The sequence below is a fragment of the Oryx dammah genome, unplaced genomic scaffold (genome assembly GCF_014754425.2).
Source record: "Oryx dammah isolate SB20612 unplaced genomic scaffold, SCBI_Odam_1.1 HiC_scaffold_3, whole genome shotgun sequence".
NCBI classification, from domain to species: domain Eukaryota; kingdom Metazoa; phylum Chordata; class Mammalia; order Artiodactyla; family Bovidae; genus Oryx; species Oryx dammah.
Genome location: NW_024070187.1, coordinates 76,348,719 through 76,368,303, shown reverse-complemented (window position 1 = coordinate 76,368,303; position 19,585 = coordinate 76,348,719). Strand labels below are relative to the sequence as shown.

Sequence of the window (19,585 nt, the reverse complement as noted above, 5' to 3'; positions counted from 1 at the left end):
AAAGCAAAAATGATATTAAGAAATTTGTCAAACAATCCATCCACAATGACAAAGTTTAAAATATATCTTTAAGGTACCACCCTAAAACAAATTTTTATTTAAACTCATTATAATGTATGTACACTAAAATATCTAGCCAAAAGGTAATCTGAATGCTATTTTGACAGTTTGTGTGAATGAAAAGGTATCAAAAGAAGTAACAAGTTTTAAGGCCAAATACAGCTGTGACAAAAATTAAAATATCTAAAAAATCACTTCCAGTGACATCTTTTCCAACCTTTCAACTTCCAAAATATCATTCTCCTTGTACCCAGGTTGACAATGTGACTATTTCTTAAATTATTTTTACATGAATATGTGCATGCTCAATTGCTCAATCATGTCTGATTCTTTGTGATCCTATGGACTGTAACCCACCAGGCTCCTCTGTCCATGGGATTTCCCAGGCAAGAACACTAGAGTGGGTTGCCATTTCCTTCTCCAGAGGATCTTTCTGACCCAGGGGTTAAATCCATGTCTCTTGCCCTGGGGGCAAATTCTTTGCTGCTGAGCCACCAGGTCAGGCCACATAAACATGTACAGGTATATTTTCTCTAAAATATCTATGGTCTATGGAAGGAAATTAGGAAAAGATTATGAAGCTATTATGTATTCTTCAAGCTTCAGTTATAATAAAGTTGAGAGATTTTGCCAAATTAACAAGAAGATCTGGAGTGATGGAGCATGGGTTTACTTGTTCATTCATTCAACAAATATGTTTTGAGTTGCAATTATATGTCAAGTCCTTTTCTAGGTGCTGGAGATTTTAGTGAAAAAGACAGATCACATACCTACTTTAATGAATAACCCATTCTTGTGTGGGAGAGAGAAAACATGCAAATATATTAATAATTTTAATATCACATAGATATGAGTAATCCACAGAAAGTTTAAATAGAATAATAAATTCTACTATGTTTAGATTTTTACAGATTTACATATGGAAGCAAAATTAGAAGTTGCTAGTCATAAAAAATCAGGAGTAAAGAGCATTCCAAAGGCCTCAATCTGGAACCGCCTTGGGCTGATCAAGAATTATCACAATGACCAATGAAACTGTGTACAGTAGACTGAGAAAAGAGATCAGAGAGGTGAGTAACAGCCAGATTATTGGCATTGTAAACCAGGGTAAGGAGTCTAGTTTGGGAACAACCAGCCACTTGGTTAGAATACTGAATAGAGCTTCTAGGGAAAAAAGGACTAGGGCAGGAAAGGGAAAAAGACATAAGAAGGGAACTAGGGATCAATTATTTCAGGAAAGGTAAATTGCTAGAGCAGGCAGAAAACTGTAACTGATTGAAAATGCATGTGGAATGGAATCACTATCAGTTGAAAAGCATGAGTGTCTGCATTAAATGAAAGAATCTCAGCTTGAACAAGAAATAAGAGTGCTAAAACTACTAGAAAGCAAGGTCTGGGGACCTATAAAGAATGGGTTTGGATCAGATAATAAAATTATTTCATGTGGTAAGATGGAGAAGCACAGAAATACTACAAATTTAAGTAGATTTTGACACTTAAATTGAAGATTAGATTGCAAGGTGTTCCACGAAGCCAGAGTATCTTATGTGTGAATAGATCAAACTAATCTTTAAACTGACCATCTCAACAAAGGAATCCAAGTCACTGACCACTAGCAGCAAAAGTGGAAGGGCTGTAATATGGCCCACATGGACGAAGTCTGTTCAGTTCAGCTCAGTCATGTCAGACTCTTTGTGACCCCATGAACCGCAGCATACCAGGCCCCCCTGTTCATCACCAACTCCTGGAGTCCACCCAAACCCATGACCATTGAGTTGGTGATGCCATCCAACCATCTCATCGTCTGTTGTCCACTTCTCCTGACCTCAATCTTTCTAGACATCAGAGTCTTTTCAAATGCAGCTACTCACATCAGGTGGCCAAAGTATTGGAGTTTCAGCTTTAACATCAGTCCTTCCAATGAACACCCAGGACTGATCTCCTTTAGGATGGACTGGTTGGATCTTCTTGGTGTCCAAGGGACTCTCAAGAGTCTTCTCCAACACCACAGTTCAAAAGCATCAATTCGTCAGCACTCAGCTTTCTTTGGAGTCCAACATTCACACTGAAACATGATTACTGGAAAAACCATAGCTTTGAGTAGATGGAGCTTTGTTGACAAAGTAATGCCTCTGCTTTTTATATTCTGTCTATGCTGGTTATAACTTTCCTTTCAAGGAGTAAGAGTCTTTTATTTCATGGCTGCAGTCACCATCTGCAGTGATTTTGGAGCCCCCCAAAATAAAGTCTGACACTGTTTCCACTGTTTCAACATCTATTTGCCATGAAGTGATGGGACTGGATGCCATGATCTTCGTTTTCTGAATGTTGAGCTTTAAGCCAACTTTTTCATTCTCCTCTTGCACTTTCATCAAGAGGCTCTTTAGTTCCTCTTCACTTTCTGCCATTAGGGTGGTATCATCTGCATATCTGAGGTTATTGATATTTCTCCTGGCAATCTTGATTCCAGCTTGTGCTTCTCCCAGCCCAGCATTTCTCATGATGTACTCTGCATAGAAGTTAAATAAGCAGGGTGACAATATACAGCCTTGATGTACTCCTTTTCCTATTTAGAACCAGTCTGTTGTTCCATGTCCAGTTCTAACTGTTGCTTCCTGACCTGCATACAGATTTCTCAAGAGGCAGGTCAGGTGGTCTGGTATTCCCATCTCTTGAAGAATTGTCCACAGTTTATTGTGATCCACACAGTCAAATGTTTGGCATAGTCAATAAAGCAGAAATAGATGTTTTTCTAGAACTCTCTTGCTTTTTCCATGGTCCAGTGGATGTTGGCAATTTGACTTCTGGTTCCTCTGCCTTTTCTAAAACCAGCTTGAACATCTGGAAGTTCATGGTTCACATATTGCTGAGGCTTGGATTGGAGAATTTTGAGCATTACTTTACTAGTGTGTGAGATGAGTGCAATTGTGCGGTAGTTGGAGCATTCTTTGGCATTGCCTTTCTTTGGGATTGGAATGGAAACTGGCCTTTTCCAGTCCTGTGGCCACTGCTGAGTTTTTCAAATTTGCTGGCATATCGAGTGCAGCACTTCCATAGCATCATCTTTTATGATTTGAAACAGCTCAACTGGAATTCCATCACCTCCACTAGCTTCGTTCATAGTGATGCTTCCTAAGGTCCACCTGACTTTCAGGATGTCTGGCTCTAGGTGAGTGATCACACCATCATGATTATCTGGCTTGTGAAGATGTTTTTTGTACAGTTCTGTGTATTCTCACCACCTCTTCTTAATATCTTCTGCTTCTGTTAGGTCCCTACCATTTCTGTCCTTTATAGAGCCCATCTTTGCATGAAATGTTCCCTTGGTATCTCTAATATTCTTGGAACAGAGCTAAAATCTTAAGTTTTGTTTTAAAAAATAGTGTATATGTTATCCTTAAGCTATTATATAAATTCTGGGGAAATATTTGAGTTATAAATATAAATCTAATTTTTCTTTCTGAAGCTATTATAAAACTAAGTCTTCAAGATAAATATTACAGTTATATGTCTGGCATTCTATTAAAAATATGCAATCTCAAGTCTGGGAAGAACCATTCAATTCACACAATAGATAATAACTCTAAGATTATCCCTACTAAAAATCACTAAGTTTCATATGAGGAGACTGTGACTACAAATTCACTCTGTTCTTGAGCCACCCATCCAATTACATATGAAGAAGCAAGTCCTTCTTCATGTTGAGAAACATGTGATATCTATACTATCGCATTTTCCACCCACTGTATAAATTCAATGCAAATAGGCTATGTGCAAAACACATTAATCTACTTCTAGAAGACACTTGTCTTCAAATATTTGTCTTTTAATTTCCAAGATTTAAGCAAATACAATATTGCTTTCCTTAAGTCAAACTTTACAAACTTTACTTCTTTCATTTTCCTCTTTTATTTCTAGTTCATTCTTCTAGTAATATATGCTGCTCTGATTGGTTTATTTCTAATTAAAATCACAGGTCTACAAAATAAGGTGATTCTCAATAGGTTATTAAAATGCTTTGGAAGAAGCCTCTAAGAGCTGGTTAAGGGATTTTGATTTGAGTTTCTTGTCTAATAACTATGTGAAATGTCACTGAATCATTAGATTGACAGTTCCAAGTTTATTTGTGCATCTTAGAATTAATGATACTACTATGTATGATTCAAAGAGTTGCTATGAGTAGTCACTGAGCTATTGTGTGAAAAAGTGTTCAACTAATGGCAACATGCTACATAAATGCTACAAATTGTATTGAAATTCTTGTTAACAAAAAATGACTGAGTGATACAAAACATCTAATCCAATTTAGTGCCATATGTATATCTATCTATCTATCCATAGAGAAAGGGTAGAAGAGGAGGGAGGAAGCAGGAAGGAAAAGAGGAGAGGGAGAGATATGATTGCTATTATTTCTTTTCTTTTAAGTAACTGTCATTTCCCATTTTGTGTGCTTCTTTATACATACCTGAAAGACTACCTTTCTGCCATCACCTTCATCTTGGCTATATTAATAAATTACTTCTTTCCTGATTTCTCCCTAAAATAAGTATGACAGCTGCAAAATTGCTTTATAGGCTGGGTACAATTGCACTCATTTCATATGCTAGTAAGGTTATTCTCAAAATCCTTCAAGCTAGGCTTCAGCACTATGTGAACTGAGAACTTCCAGATGTACAAACTGGATTTAGAAAAGGCAGAGGAACCAGAGATCAAATTGCCAACATTTGTTGGGCAATAGACAAAGCAAGCAAATTCCAGAAAAATATCTACTTCAGCTTCATTGACTATGCTAAAGCCACTGACTGTGTGGATCACAACAAACTGGAAAATTCTTAAAAAGATAAGAATGGGAGACCTTACTTGCCTGCTCACCTTACCTGCCACCTGAGAAATCTGTATGCAGGTCAAGAAGCAAAAGTTGGAACCTTAATGGAATAACAGACTGATTCAAAATTGGGAAAGGAATAAGAAAAGGCTGTACTGGCACCCTGTTTATCTAACTTATATTTAGGGTACATGCAAAATGCCAGGCTGAATGAATCAAAAGCTATAATCAAGACTGCCAGGAGAAACAGCCACAAACTCCAATATGCAGATTATACCAGTCTAATGGCAGAGAGAAGAGAGCTAAAGAGCCTAATGATGAAGGGGAAAGATGAGAGTGAAAAGGCTGCCTTAAAACTCAACATTCAAAAAACTAAGATCACAGCATCTAGTTCCATCACTTCGTGACAAATGGATGGGGAATAAGTGGAAGCTGTAACAGATTTTATTTCCTTGGACTCCAAAATGATTGTGGATGGTGAGTGCAGCCTTGAACTTAAAAGACACCTGCTCCCTGGAAGGAAAGCTATCAGTCAGTTCAGTTCAGTACTTTGGCCACCTCATGCGAAAAGTTAACAAACCTAAAAAGTAAAGACATCACCTTGTTGACAAAGGTCCATACAGTTAAAGCTATGATTTTTCCAGTAGTCATGTATGAATATAAGACTCAGACCATAAGGAAGGCTGAGCACCAAAGAATTGATGATTTCAAATTGTGGTGCTTGAGAGTCCCTTGACTCTTGAGAGTAGCTTGGACTGTAAAGAAATCAAACCAGTCAATCCTAAAGGAAATCAAACCTGAGTATTCATTGGAAGGACTGATGTTGTAGCTGAAGCTCAGATACTTTGGCCACCTGATGTGAAGAACTGACTCACTGGAGACCCTCATGTTGGGAAAGATTGAAGGCAAAAGGAGAAGAGGGCTACACGGGATGAAATGGTTAGATATCTTCACTGACTGAAGGTACATGTATCTAAGCAAACTCCAGGAGATGGTAAAGGACAGGAAAGCCTGTGGTGCTGCTGTCCACAGGGTGGCAAAGAGTCGGATACGATGTAGCAATTTAACAACAACAAAGTAATCTCTAACAATTGTCATAAACGTTCCACTTCTACCTGACTAAGGTAGGAACTACCTGGTAGAAACTACATCATGGGAGTTCTAATACAGAGAAAACTCTGATTTAATCCTGAGTCTTAGAAGAAATGGCTCAGAAGTGATGACTTTTCTACCTGTATATGATAAAGCAACTTTTAGAGTATATGCGTATATTATTTAATTCAACAGATTCTTCTAATGCTTGCCTTATGTAGTGTTCATATGCTCTACATGTATATGCAACTTTCCTTTCAAACTGAGTTTCTTGCTCTTTTCTGAAACAGAGCTTGTTACAGGAAAATAAAACACGTTTAAATGTTTTAAACTTTCATCAAAAGACTGAAAGTTCAAGTTCTGAGAGCAATATAAGACATCCTGAGACTAGTGGAAAAAGCAAACACCTGTTATGAATAAAGCTAAAGGGAAATTAAGTTCCCAGTGTTAAAAAACAATAGAAACAACATTAAAAGATTATTTTTAATTGTCTTTCAACCACGATATCTTCTATGTTCTAAAAATAAAAGAAAAATTGTGGCTCACTGTAATGGTTGCTTGCACTGAAATACTGCAATGGAAATATCTCAAATATTTGTTAAAATGAATAAGCAGATAATAAAATTATGGTACTGATACAAATTTGTAAAAAAAAAAATCAGCTCTTGAAAGCACATTATTTTCATTTAAATTAAATAAAATGTCAGAACTGTCTCTTTGTAAACATAATGCAAATAGATTTCAATTCATGATAACAAAAGTATAAATCTGGAATTTATTCTTTGGAGAATATAAATATTCCTTTAATTTCCCTTCCTCTACTCTCCTCTTAAAGAATGTTAACATTTTAATGGTATAGAAAATGTGCCTTCAGAATGTTCTAAATAATTTCTTTGAAAATCTTTTTAACTATAGTAATGAGGCACTTTACCTTAATCCCATTGACACCTGTACTTGACATGTAGGGGGAAAAAATAGCAAAAATTATACATATTTTGACAGAGATCTGTCTTGTTAGTGAGTGCTTTCTCCCCATCTTAAGCTAATCATAACTGGCATTTCTGAAGGTAGTTGAGAAGAATGAAAATTTTTTGGTATTATTTTTCAAATAATAAGGAACTTTTACCAATCAACCCCATCCTCAGCACATATACAAAATGAATGCCTACATGCTGGTTCATAAGAAAGCAGACATGTTAACAGGCTCACAGGTCAAAACAACTGACTATGTTTTTATATTATGATATATAGAGAGGGAGAGTGATTATTACTGGGCACTTACTTTTAAAAATTGACATGCTGATTTTTAATTTGTGTGTGGAGGCACGATGTCAAGCCTGCCTCTAACAACAGTGTGTAACCCATAAAACATCTGGGCTATCTCAGCTCTTCCCACTGTCCTGAGCCACTGTGACTAATATAAAAGGGTTCTTTTTAAGCAAATATGAGTGCTTCCTGGAGTGAGCATCATGCCAGTCTGTTGCTTTGAATTTTATGTATTATCTCTCTTCATTATTTAATCATGTGTCCTTAAGGTCTGAATGGTTTCACCAACTTCACTATCAAAAGGAATTTTTAAAATGGATCATTGCTAAACAGTTACCACCATTGTTGATTTATAAAAAGAGCTACAGAAAATAATAGTACTGATCTAATTCAGGTAGTGTCTGTGATCACTACTTTCACAGTATCTCTAACAGCTTGGAGAGAAGCAGTAATATGTAAAAGCTGTTTGTTCTTTCATCCATATAGAGGATTTTTTTTTTTCATCTACAAGGTATAATCATGCCTGGATCTTTTTTCCTCATGACATCTGTTATTTTCTAATTCAACAACAAAATTAACTGGTTTTGAAGTCATCAGAGTCTAAGAAAAAAAATGAATCACTGAAAAATACTATTTTGAATTTGTATATTATATCTTTATGTTTAATCAAACAATGATTTCTCTAATTTAGCTCAATGTATTTATCCCTTTTTACTTCACATTACATTAATAATATCAAAGGGAGGGTACATCTGTCACTTATTATTCAATTTCTTCAAACCTGGGAAGATGAGTAAAGACAGGAAATTTCACTAGGCTTATAGCCTAATTAAAAGCAACAGCCTTAACTATGAATAGTTTTTCAAAATGCTAAAACTTTTTTCTTTTTTTGCTTATCTAAGCTTAAGATGTTCATTAGTAACTCATTAAAGACTTAGTTACAGTCCAATGGGTGAGTCCTGAATATAATGATGGAATGTGTGTACAAATGTGTAGACTCATAATTAGAGAAACTGTCACATTTGGGGGTTAAGAATATACAATGCAGTCTTTGAAAAACACTATGGAAAGTAAGTGACCCAAGACAGTGTAGTATTTTAAAATTTGCTAATACCCAGGTCACTTGGTTTTTAGGTCTAATTCCTGAAGGTATGTTTTAATGACCACACTTTCCCAAGATTAAATGTGTGAAGCTTGGTGCTAAGGCCTTTCTATACATTATTTTACTTAATCCTCATACTACAACAAAGTAGGCCTAATTACCCTTATAAAAAATAAGGAAACTGTGATTCAAATTGGTTAAGGTCATGTTTCTTAGCAGTAACAGAATTGGAATTAGATTCTAAGGCCTGAAATCTTTTCACTTCATTCAATAGAACCATGTAAATTAGAATTTCAAAGCAGTTTAAATTGAATAATACTACAAACTTCAGTTTCTGGGCTTCATGTAAGCATTGCTTTCTAAATAGGACATCTTCCTTTATTCAGGGTTTCTTAAAAATGTAATGGCTGTTCAGTAGTAACATTTATAAATCATTATCTATATGTCCTAATCTTTTCTCCCGAAATAGTAATATTTCAGGTAAGTCCAATGGGCTGAAATAGTGCAAGTTGACTAGGATTCTTTCCAAATAATACTTCAAGTCCTTTTCCATTTCTCCTCTTTTTCTGTTTGTTTAAAGATGTGGTATGAGTGAGTCCAAAGGATACTAAGTAACGTGTAGATTTGACAGACACAACAAATCACATAACTTTCTTGAGATTTAAAGAGGCATTGAGTTGTTTGTAGAACATACCAGAGAAAATAAGTCCATGGAAATAAAAGATGCACTGTTTATAATTTGAGCAAAGATACAAAAAATGTAAAAAAGAGGACTTTCTGAATCTGGTAGAAGAATTCAGACTAGAACAAAAATAGAAACGCTTTTGGCCATCACAATTAAAGCTTAATGTTCTTTATCATTTTCTTAAGGAGGAGTAATTGGAAACTGACTAGAAGAATCCAATGAATTTCCTAACTATTCTGTGTATCATTCACCACTATACAATTCACATATCAGAATAAAGTTACAATCACTGTCAATTAGAAGTTTTGCAATCATAAAAAAAAAACAAGTTAATGAACTATTTTTAGGACACAAATTCATAAGTAAAAAAGGTGGAATGGGGCTAGACAAATGATATATGATTTCAAAGTGAATTTAAAATAGCTGAGATGTAAGTGGGCAAATCCAAGCTAAAAGCCTCTTAGAAAATGCAATCTAAAGATTTCTTAAATCCAAGTGTACTGTAACAATGGTACCCTGTGATCTTTTTACAAAAAATATATTTATATAAAGAATACTTAGAAATGAAAAATAAAAATTAAGAAATGATGAATAATTCTTCAAGTAAGATATGCAAATAACCAAGTATACGAAAATGGGCTCAAGATTATGCCATAGAGAAATGTAAGTCAAGATTGAGCGTTTAGAATTGACATGCACAAACTACTATATTTAAAATAGATCACCAAAAAGAAACTACTGAGTAGCACACAAAAAAAAAAAAAACCCACAAGATACTACTTCATTTTGACCAGATTGATTAAAAGAAAAAAGACAGTGACAAATACAGTTGAGAATGCAAGAATGTTTGCAACGTATAACTGTGCAACTACTTTGGAAAGTAGTTTAGCACTTTCTCAAAATGTTACATATAGTAATCATGTGACTCAGCAAGTCCACTCCTAGGTTTATACCCAAGAAAAGTGAAAATGTCCACACAAAAATTTATGCATGAATTTTCATAACCACATTATACAGAATAGCCAAAAAGTGGGGAATAATATAAATTTCCATCTATTGATAAATATAATATGGTATATTTATACAACAGGTTACTTGGAAACAAAAATAAAAACTACTGACACATGCCATGGTATAGATATATTTTTAAAATATTATGCTAAATGAAAGAAGCAAGTTGCAATGTCTACAACAGGGAAATGCATAGAGATATTGATTACTGATGGTCAGGGACCGGGTCTTCCCAAGGGGAAGATGGATCTGACTACTAATGGATATAGGATTTCTTTTCTATATTCTAAAAGGTGCACAACTATGCAAACACTAAAATCCACTGAACTAAATTTTATGGTATATGAAATATATCTCAATAAAGATTACTTTAAGTACCCATTTATACATTAAAAAAGATACTGATGCATCAAATCTAATTTTTTAAAAAACTACAATGTATTTTATAAATATTTTCTTCTTCCTTCATCACAAGAGGACTACAATTCTCAGACTTATTTATCGGTGTGGCTATGAGGCACAGTTTTAATTAATGGAAGTGGAAACAAAAGTAATATGCACTACTTCCAAGCATATCCATATAAGAACCTCCCACTGGAATCCTCCCAATACTCCTTCCTTCTGTGGAGAGGAATGACAATGAGTCTCAGAAAGATATTGGAACTCTTGTGCCATTAATAGACTGAGTCTATAAATAACTGTGAGAACAAGAGAATGGCATCCCCTCTGTCCTTCAAACACAGAGATATGCACACGTGCACACAAACACCCCCCCACACACACACACACAAACACACACATATACTGCCCAACCAGAAAGATTCACCTTTCTTGAAACGTTTGGTGAACAAGAATATATTCTCTAGAAGCTATTATTCATTTTGAATTCTACCGTGACCACAGCCAAAGTTTATGCTATCTAATACATTAAGGATGGAAATTAAAGTAGGCAACTCAAAGAAGTCTTTCTCCAGAAGTTCCATAATATATAATTGGAAACACATACACACACAGTTGATTTGATCCTTATTTGACTCTTTTTTGTCTTAGATATTTGATTTTCTGAGGAGTCATTCCTTGAAAATTATAATACAAATATAGAATACAGTGATTTTTCAGGAATCTCATTTTCACAATTGATCAATTACCCTAATTTTGATATTATATCTTAATTACTGTTCTTTCATAATATATATGTTAAATTTATATCTACCTATTACTCTTTTCACTTTTGTAAACTTTTTCTTAATATTCTATATATATCAATATATATTTTAGAATAATTTTGTTAAATTTCTATATGGAAAAGCTCACATCAGTACTCTGAAAGCAGTTGTGTGAACATACATAAAAATTAACTGGGAAATAACTTACAATTTTGCTGTTCCTAGTCTTTTTTTATTCAGGAACATGATATATCGGGTGTTTTATTTTACAATTCACAGTAAGTTTCACAGTTTTCTTCTCCTAGGTTTAATGTAGTTCCTCCTATATTTCCTAAGTAACTCAGGCATTTCATTTCCATTGTGATGTAATCATATATGCATGTATGAATCATAAACTTGAACTTAGTGCTTTCACTGATTCTGAGAAAGTTATTATATTATTGATTTTCTGAATGCATCATAATCTACCTGCAAATAACAATTATATCTTAATATTTGAATATTTATTCTTGTTTATATTTTTTGATTATTATAGTAGCCAAAACTTGTGGAATTATTTTAAACAAATGGTGGTGATAATGAGCAAGGCTGTTTTGATCTTTTATGACCATTTATTTTAGATAGTTGTGAATTAATCAAAAATGAGTCATTCTTTTACTCTCCGTATTATCAAGAGATTTTCTTCTATGGGTACAAAGATATAGTCAAATTTTAAATACAACCATGATCCCTTATACTGCGATTTGTAACTGTAATGTATCAATGACTTTCAATGCTGAGCCAATAATATATGGTTAGATAAACAATGATTCCTTCATATAACATGCTATCATAATTTTTTTAAACTTTAGTGAAGGGCTAGAAATGTCATTTTAAGGTGAAATCAGTATTAAAGATATAACTTTTATTTCTAAAGTTATTCCACTTTTAAAAAATATGCACTTGTACGACTGCAAAAAATATGTAACCATTAGTATTAATTATACCACCAGGTCATGGGATTATTGAATTTTTGCCTTCTGATTTAAATTTGTTTGAGGAGGATTACTTAGACAATAAAATAGGTGACACTGATAATGACAAAGAAATATATGAGACTATGTTCTTATACTTTATCAAGCTATAACCGTGACTTCATGACATTCATATCACCACAAACTACAGTGTGTATAGATCAAATAAACACAGAAAGTTTATCAAGTGTCACTGTAAGAGCCTAGTTTTGTTTGAAGGTGTATATCCATTACTTTTGGAAATACAACCAGCATATTTCTCTTGCAAATCCTTAGCTAACCTAACTCCTTTGGTCAAATCATTCATATACAGTTTTTCTGATACAAAGACAAGTTTTTATATTTAAAGAAACTAGTCCTGCTATGATGGTAAACAAACATAGATTCAAATAAAACAAAAATATACTTATTAAAATAAAAAGTTTATTTTTAATTCATCAATTAAAAATCTGAAATAAATTAGAGAATGACTTAACCCTAGTTTTCAACAGGGCCTTATTCTAATCTGTCAAAACAGATCATAATATAACATTGATATATAACATCTTATTTTCATGATAAGACTCTTTCCTATTGCATTTCAATTTTTTGATTGGTCATTAAGCAATTATTTTCCAACCTGCTTGCAGGAAATAATTGTATGAAAAATGTCCTATGGCTATTTACATGAAATTATAATGTAAGAGCACTATTCTTACATTGAAAATGAAAATAAATAGCAATGCAAAGAAGAGGGAGACAGATAATTAGATACTTATATATTACATATCAAGCTACTTGAAATTTATTCAACATCAAGTGCACAACAACCATCCTAGTATAATCAGTCTACCCCAAAGCCAAGAAGCATGAAAAATAATACATGATTCTAAACCCTCAAAACAGTCACAGTACATAAAATCTGAAGATAGAAAACACTACTTTGCTCTCAAAGTGCGCATTTGTTACTTGTAGAGGAGTGTCACTACAATAAAATTCACACATAACATATTTTGCAGATGCAAAGGCAAAATAAAATTATTTTCCAACTGCCAAACTGCATACTGAATGCATAGGGAAGGCTCCTAAACACATTCTTACAAAGGAAAGCTGTCAGGTGTACATATTGGTAGTACATACTGTTGTATTGGAGACTGCATAGTTAACTTCTGAAATATATATTAATATTTATTTTGAATTTCTGTACCAAGTGGCTAATGTATTAACAGATGCTATTGGATGTGTTCTCAATAATCTCAAGTATCATGATGATGACAAAGATTTCTCAGTATAACATATTTGACCATACAGATAGTGATATTACTTCAAGTATTACAAATTATCTAGGCTGGCAAGCATTATAAACATTTAAAGGATGCTTAATTTCTAGAAAAGAAAAAAATAGCAAAGCCCAGCTTAGAAATCAACCTACCTTTTTCACCATTAATAAAACATGACTTCATAAAAAAATTATATGGTAATATTTCCTGTGGTAAAATATAATTTGGTACTTTCTCAAGCTTCATATATTATTAGAGGTTAAAATATTTTGAATTATTATTTTAAATTATTGACACATTAAATATTACTATAACTAAAAATAGATTAATAATAAAACAAATTACATAAAAACATAATAGTACAAGATATATATGTTTGATCATTTTTTTGTCCTTGCTAAGAACTGTTTATAATAATTAATTTGTTAGCTTTAAAGTTCATTAATATATAAATACACATGCAACTTTACCAACACAAAATAGACTTGGGGAAAAAAGTACATATATGGTGGCTCGTGAAAGAATTTTTAAAATTCTACTTTTTTCTGCAAAGATATCACTAAAATTACTGTTTCCTTTTACACACAGTAAGCTACCATGACCCTGTTTTCTATCTCTATCATTGTGATATACTTGCTAAGAACAGTTTAATTAACATAAGATGCAGTTAAAATATTTGAGCATCGCTATCACCTTCTCAACTCCCAACCCATTATGGCTTAGGTGACGTCCCTCCCAAGGACAGATCTCCTAGTGTGGGTCCTATTCTGAACCATGATATTGTTTTACCGCCAGTCAGGATGACTCCCAGGTGCTCATGTTATCACTGGATTTTTGTTCTCTGATCCCTCTCTTTTCCCTTGTTCCCAACCACATCATTAGAACAAAAAAGTCTTTTATCTTCATGCAACACTACATTAGTTAACACCAAAGAACTGGCCATCTGCTTTCACTACTTCTCTTTACTTCTGCCAGGTCTCATTGCATTATAGATAAGGATTTTATGGTTATACAGGAAGGAGACACAGTCATGGAAAACAGAAAAATAGAAATACAGAGGTACACAGAGACATAAAATATGGACAGATAAACACAGAAACAGAGACATTTCTTAAGTTTAAAGTTGTATATGTATATAAACATACACAAAATGTGGATATACTAATTAACTTTATTTTCCTATAAAAAACACTGGCCAGACTCTCTAGGATGATGTGGGAGATTACTCAACTAATGTAAATATTATTCAGAATTAATTATTTAGCTTAGTTTATAATTTTACCCATGCAGAATCATGCAAAAAATGCTTCACTGACAATTACATACTACTACCACTGACAATAGAGAATTATATACTATAATATACTGACAATTATATATTGTCTTTATATATGTCTGATATATATAATCAATTTGACAATAATTTTGTTTATATATTAGTATTAAAATTTTCTGGTAAAATCAAAATGCTGAGGTTTTAGTAGCAAAAGACTTCAATTCTCAGGATAAGAATAATGATAATTCTATATCTTCCTTATCTAATGCTGAGAGGTTTAGCTTGATTCAAAGTAATTAGGGGTAGGAAAATAAAACAGAAATAAGATTAACTGAGTGCCAAGCACTATGTTAGGAACTATGTGTATATCATTCATTTCTTAAAATAACCCTACATGGAGTAAGTGTTTGTTCTTACAGATAAAAAGCAGGCTTACAAATTTCTAAGTTACTATAAACTTGAGGGAAGAATTAAGAATCCCTTGTTCATTACCATAGCTTTAGTAGCTAGTACAGTCATCTGACTCAAAGTCTATGATAAATGTTATTTGTTAACTAATTTACCAAGTAACTGTTACAGAACTTGTAGGCAGTAGAGCTGAAATTTTTATCTCAGATCTGTTAAGACTTCAAAGCCCAGTCAGTCTATCCCCAGAACATGGAAGAGGCAGAAATCTACCTTTTTACCTCATCTGTTCACAAAAACCAGGAGGGCTGATGTGGAATTTTCTACAGGGAAGAATGGCTTTAACAGGAACTGATTATTTACTGGCAGTTAAGACCAGAGCTCAAGAAGATAAATCCTTCATTTTAAGACCTCTCTGGGTCTCATGTTCAACTTTAGTCAAGTTGTTTGGTCACTTGGTACCCCAATACTTTCACTATAAAAAGTTAATGGTAATGATGATAATAATAAGTAATATTAAACCCATGAGAATGCTATGATAATTAAATGTACCAATACATTTAAAGTTTATGGCTAGTGAATCACTATGTCCTTGTCACTCCGTCATGTCCAACTCTTTGTGACCCTAAGGACTGTAACATGCCAGGCTCCACTGTCCTTGGAATTCTTCAGTCAAGAATACTGGAGCAGGTAGACATTCCCTTCTCCAGGGATCTCCTTGATCTAGGTCTCAAACCCAGGTCTCCTGCATTGCAGGCGGATTCTTTATTGTCTGAGCCACCAGGGAAGTAGTCATTATTATTATTTACTCTGGAGAAAAGGCCAGAAATTCAGGTCATATCCAGAAAAGTTAATTCTCTCTGATCAGGAGAAGAAATATAGCTAATAGGCAAGGACATGCTATCCAGGGATGTTTTGGAAAAAAAGAACCTCTATTACTAAGACATCTATTTTATTTCCGTTGTCTCAGGTTTCAAGCTATATGGTATTCCTTCAAGCCAAGACTGGTGGGGACTCCAAAAATGCCTAATACTATTATATTTCTGCACTGATCAAAGGCACACACACTTTCTGTTTATGAGCAAGCTGAATTCAAAAAATCTGCTTACATGGAGCCCTTCATTTACAAGTCTGAAGTGGCATCACAAGGCAATGGAGAAAGCCTTCCATAGAAGGCAACCAAAACTGACTTGCATTTTCTCTGGTGAAAAATTTTAAAATATTTACACAAGGTAATAAGAATAAAGTTTATAAGTGGAAAGTTTCTATATTGTTTAGCCTGATATGCATAGGATGATATAAAGTAGTTCACAGAAAATGAAAACATTATTTTAGTTTTTTAGTCAAAATATTTTATATATTTTTATATACCAGGATCAATATTTTCTGTACTTTATTAGATTTTAAATAGTTATTAGAGTTACTTGAAGAGATTATATGTGTGTTTCTCTATGCTTGTTCAATACAGATCTCAACTCAAGAATCATGGTGTAAGGCTCAGTGATCTTTGGGACCCATGAGATACAAAGTAGGTGTCAGGTTTAGGAGACCAGAAACTACACCTCTGAACAGAAAGTTTTTCTTACAATGTGTATTTCTGCTATTTTTAACCTACCTTGCTCTAATAGTACAATTTTAGACTGACTTTGTAAACATAAATTGTATAAATACTTAAGAGTTTTTTTTTTCCTGAATATCAGTATCAAATGAAGAAGCTCTCAGGGTAAGCTAATTCTTAGCCATTACAATTTACTGGAACAAAAATATACAGGAAGGGTAGATAGTATGATGAAGGAAATTAACATGTTCAATCACTTAATATCAGTCATGTTCTGTGCTAGATTTTTTACATATCCTATTTATTTAATCTTCAAATAAACTTACGAGTGAGACATTTTCATAAAATCAAAAGGCTAAGTAGAATCATCTTTAGGTACACTGACAATTAGAAAAGCATTTATTTAAAGGAACATAATTCCTATACTGCCCCATATCATAAAATGTTATACATGCCCAAGTATGTGAATGTGCAAGTGTCACATCAGTATAAGAATTAAGGGAAAAATTTGAAATATTTAACAATTTTACATTGTTTAAAATGAGATGGTGGTATAATTTTACTTTTATTTTTTAAAAAAGCACCATCTTATAGCAATTTGTTAGAAATAAAGTTGTGCAAGCAGGGAAATTTTAGGGAAAATGTCAAAAGACAAGTGATTTTTATCCTGTTTTTATAATGACAGTAGAATGCAATTCATGTTAAAACATATGAATGAGTCAAATTAAGAACTGCATCCCTGAAAAACTACAGTAGATTTCTATAGTCAATTAAAAACCAAAAATGAGCCAAGGAGGCTAAAAAGTCATTTCAGCTGCCTGCTAAACTATAATACTCTGAGACCTCCTAGACAGTGGCAAGTACAGCTGTGTCCTTTTTTCTTTGCTATAATTATCATCAACATATGCGACAGTGACTGTATTATGCCATTTTCATTTAAGGGCAAAATCAATGATAATCAGTAGAAAACTTTAAATTGGGGAAAAGTAACATATATAGACTTTAATCTGGCAATTTTTAGAGGGATTAAATAAATATTCTAAGTGGCACAGAATTTGTTTTGCTTATTTATTGACTAATTAGATGTTTTATAAAAATTTGCAAAGGAAGATAGAGCATTTCTTAACTATCATACTCATGCTATAAGTACCAAGATGTCTAAATGAACAATGTATACAGTCTTTTATGAGTATATTAGCATGTTTCAGGAAAAATACATTTTTCCTTATGTTGATACTGTTTTGATAATGCTTTTTGTCTCTTTTCTCATTAAAAGGGATATCACAATTCTGCCTTAACGAGAGGTTTCAATTTAATTTTGTGTGTTAAGGATTGAGCAGGGTACCAAACACTCAGAAGCAAATAATTACTGGGTTCAGGAAAGCAGAATTTGGGAGTGATTTCTTTCAAAAGGCCATTTACTATATTAAAAGCTATTTTACTTAGCAAAATAGGTCAATTAAGTTCATAAGAAATGATAGTTAATAATTCAAATGATACTCTTTAAGGGTGATAAAAATAATAAAACATGAAAGTAAAAAAATAGTTTGGTTAAATACACATTTTAAATGGTATTTTACGAAATAAAACTCAACATTCTATTTATTACAGCTTAAAGTACATTACTTACAGCTATTATTACATAGGCAAAAACTGCAAAATCATAGCACAAAAATTTAAAATAAAGGATCTAATGTAAATTATTGAGACAAAATTAAGTGTCACAGAAAAATATAATTAAAAGTCTTACCATGAATTATCGGTGCTAAGAGCATCATGAAGACTAGTAGCTGTGATGGCCACATGGTCGTGAGCTCGGCAGTGAGGGTGCCTCAGGAGTGAGTATTCTAAACTTAAAATAAGTGTCTCTCTGATTCTTTTTCTGTATCCCAAGATGGATGATTAAAAACAAAACAGCTCAAAAAGAAATATTCTTCAAAACAGAAACACCAATACCCAATTCAGAATCCTGCAAACAAGAAAAAAAAAAAGTTATCAAATATAGGTTTTATCATTTCCTTGAAAGTTTCCTTGCTGACAAGAACATCTGTACACCTCCTCCCTTCCTCATTGTAATGAATACACACATCATATATAAAAATAAGTAAGTAACCTAAAAGATATTATTAACTTATGCATTACCACAGTGTTTATTTCCCAATCCCCAAACTGACACAAATAATTCAGTCTCACTGAACAAATTAATATAAATAAACTATACTCATTAGTATAACAATTAATTTGTATAATTTATCAATACATTTAAACACTTGGTGTTTACTCAGGGTAAATATTAGCCACAAGTATAATTTTTACTAATAATAGAAAAAAAATCATTCATTATGATTACTATATGTGTAATCAAAAAAGTTAAATGTATGAGTCTTACTTTCATTCCAGACCCTGAGAATAATTCAGAAATTATCTAAATTTTAACTATATTACTTTTCTAATTATTTTGTAATTAAATTTGTGAAAATTATAATTTATGTTAATTAATTATGCTCAATCAAAATCAATTCATTTAGCAGAAGTTTACTGAGTAGCCTCTAAATTACAAAGTACTGTGCTAAGAAAATCGGGCAAAATATTGAATAAAACATGCAACCTATCTTCCAGGATCCTACAACTCAAAATGAGTAATTTTGCTTAAAAGTGTTAAATACATATAGAAGACACTATAAATTTTAAGCATTGTAAAGTTATTTTACTGAATCAAACTGATATAGCCGCCCTTTCTTTAAAGTTTGCACATATATATCTTAGAAAGTAAAAGTACTGAAGGTACATGACCTCAATTTTGAAGATGTTGTTTTTCACAGTGAGCATCTTTAAAACTGATCAATCAAGTACTAACTGGGTCTTCC

The 19,585-nt window shown here is 32.9% G+C and overlaps 1 protein-coding gene across 1 annotated transcript in view; it reads right to left on the bottom strand.

Moving 5' to 3' along the window:
* The window catches only part of ADGRL3 (adhesion G protein-coupled receptor L3), a 734,126-nt gene that overhangs the window by 579,142 nt on the left and 135,399 nt on the right, over positions 1-19,585 (bottom strand). The window contains exon 2 of the mRNA XM_040238287.1: positions 18,469-18,687. Within this exon, the coding sequence (XP_040094221.1) occupies positions 18,469-18,523 (55 nt within the window). The 5' untranslated portion in view covers positions 18,524-18,687. The remainder of the gene's footprint in view (positions 1-18,468; positions 18,688-19,585) is intronic.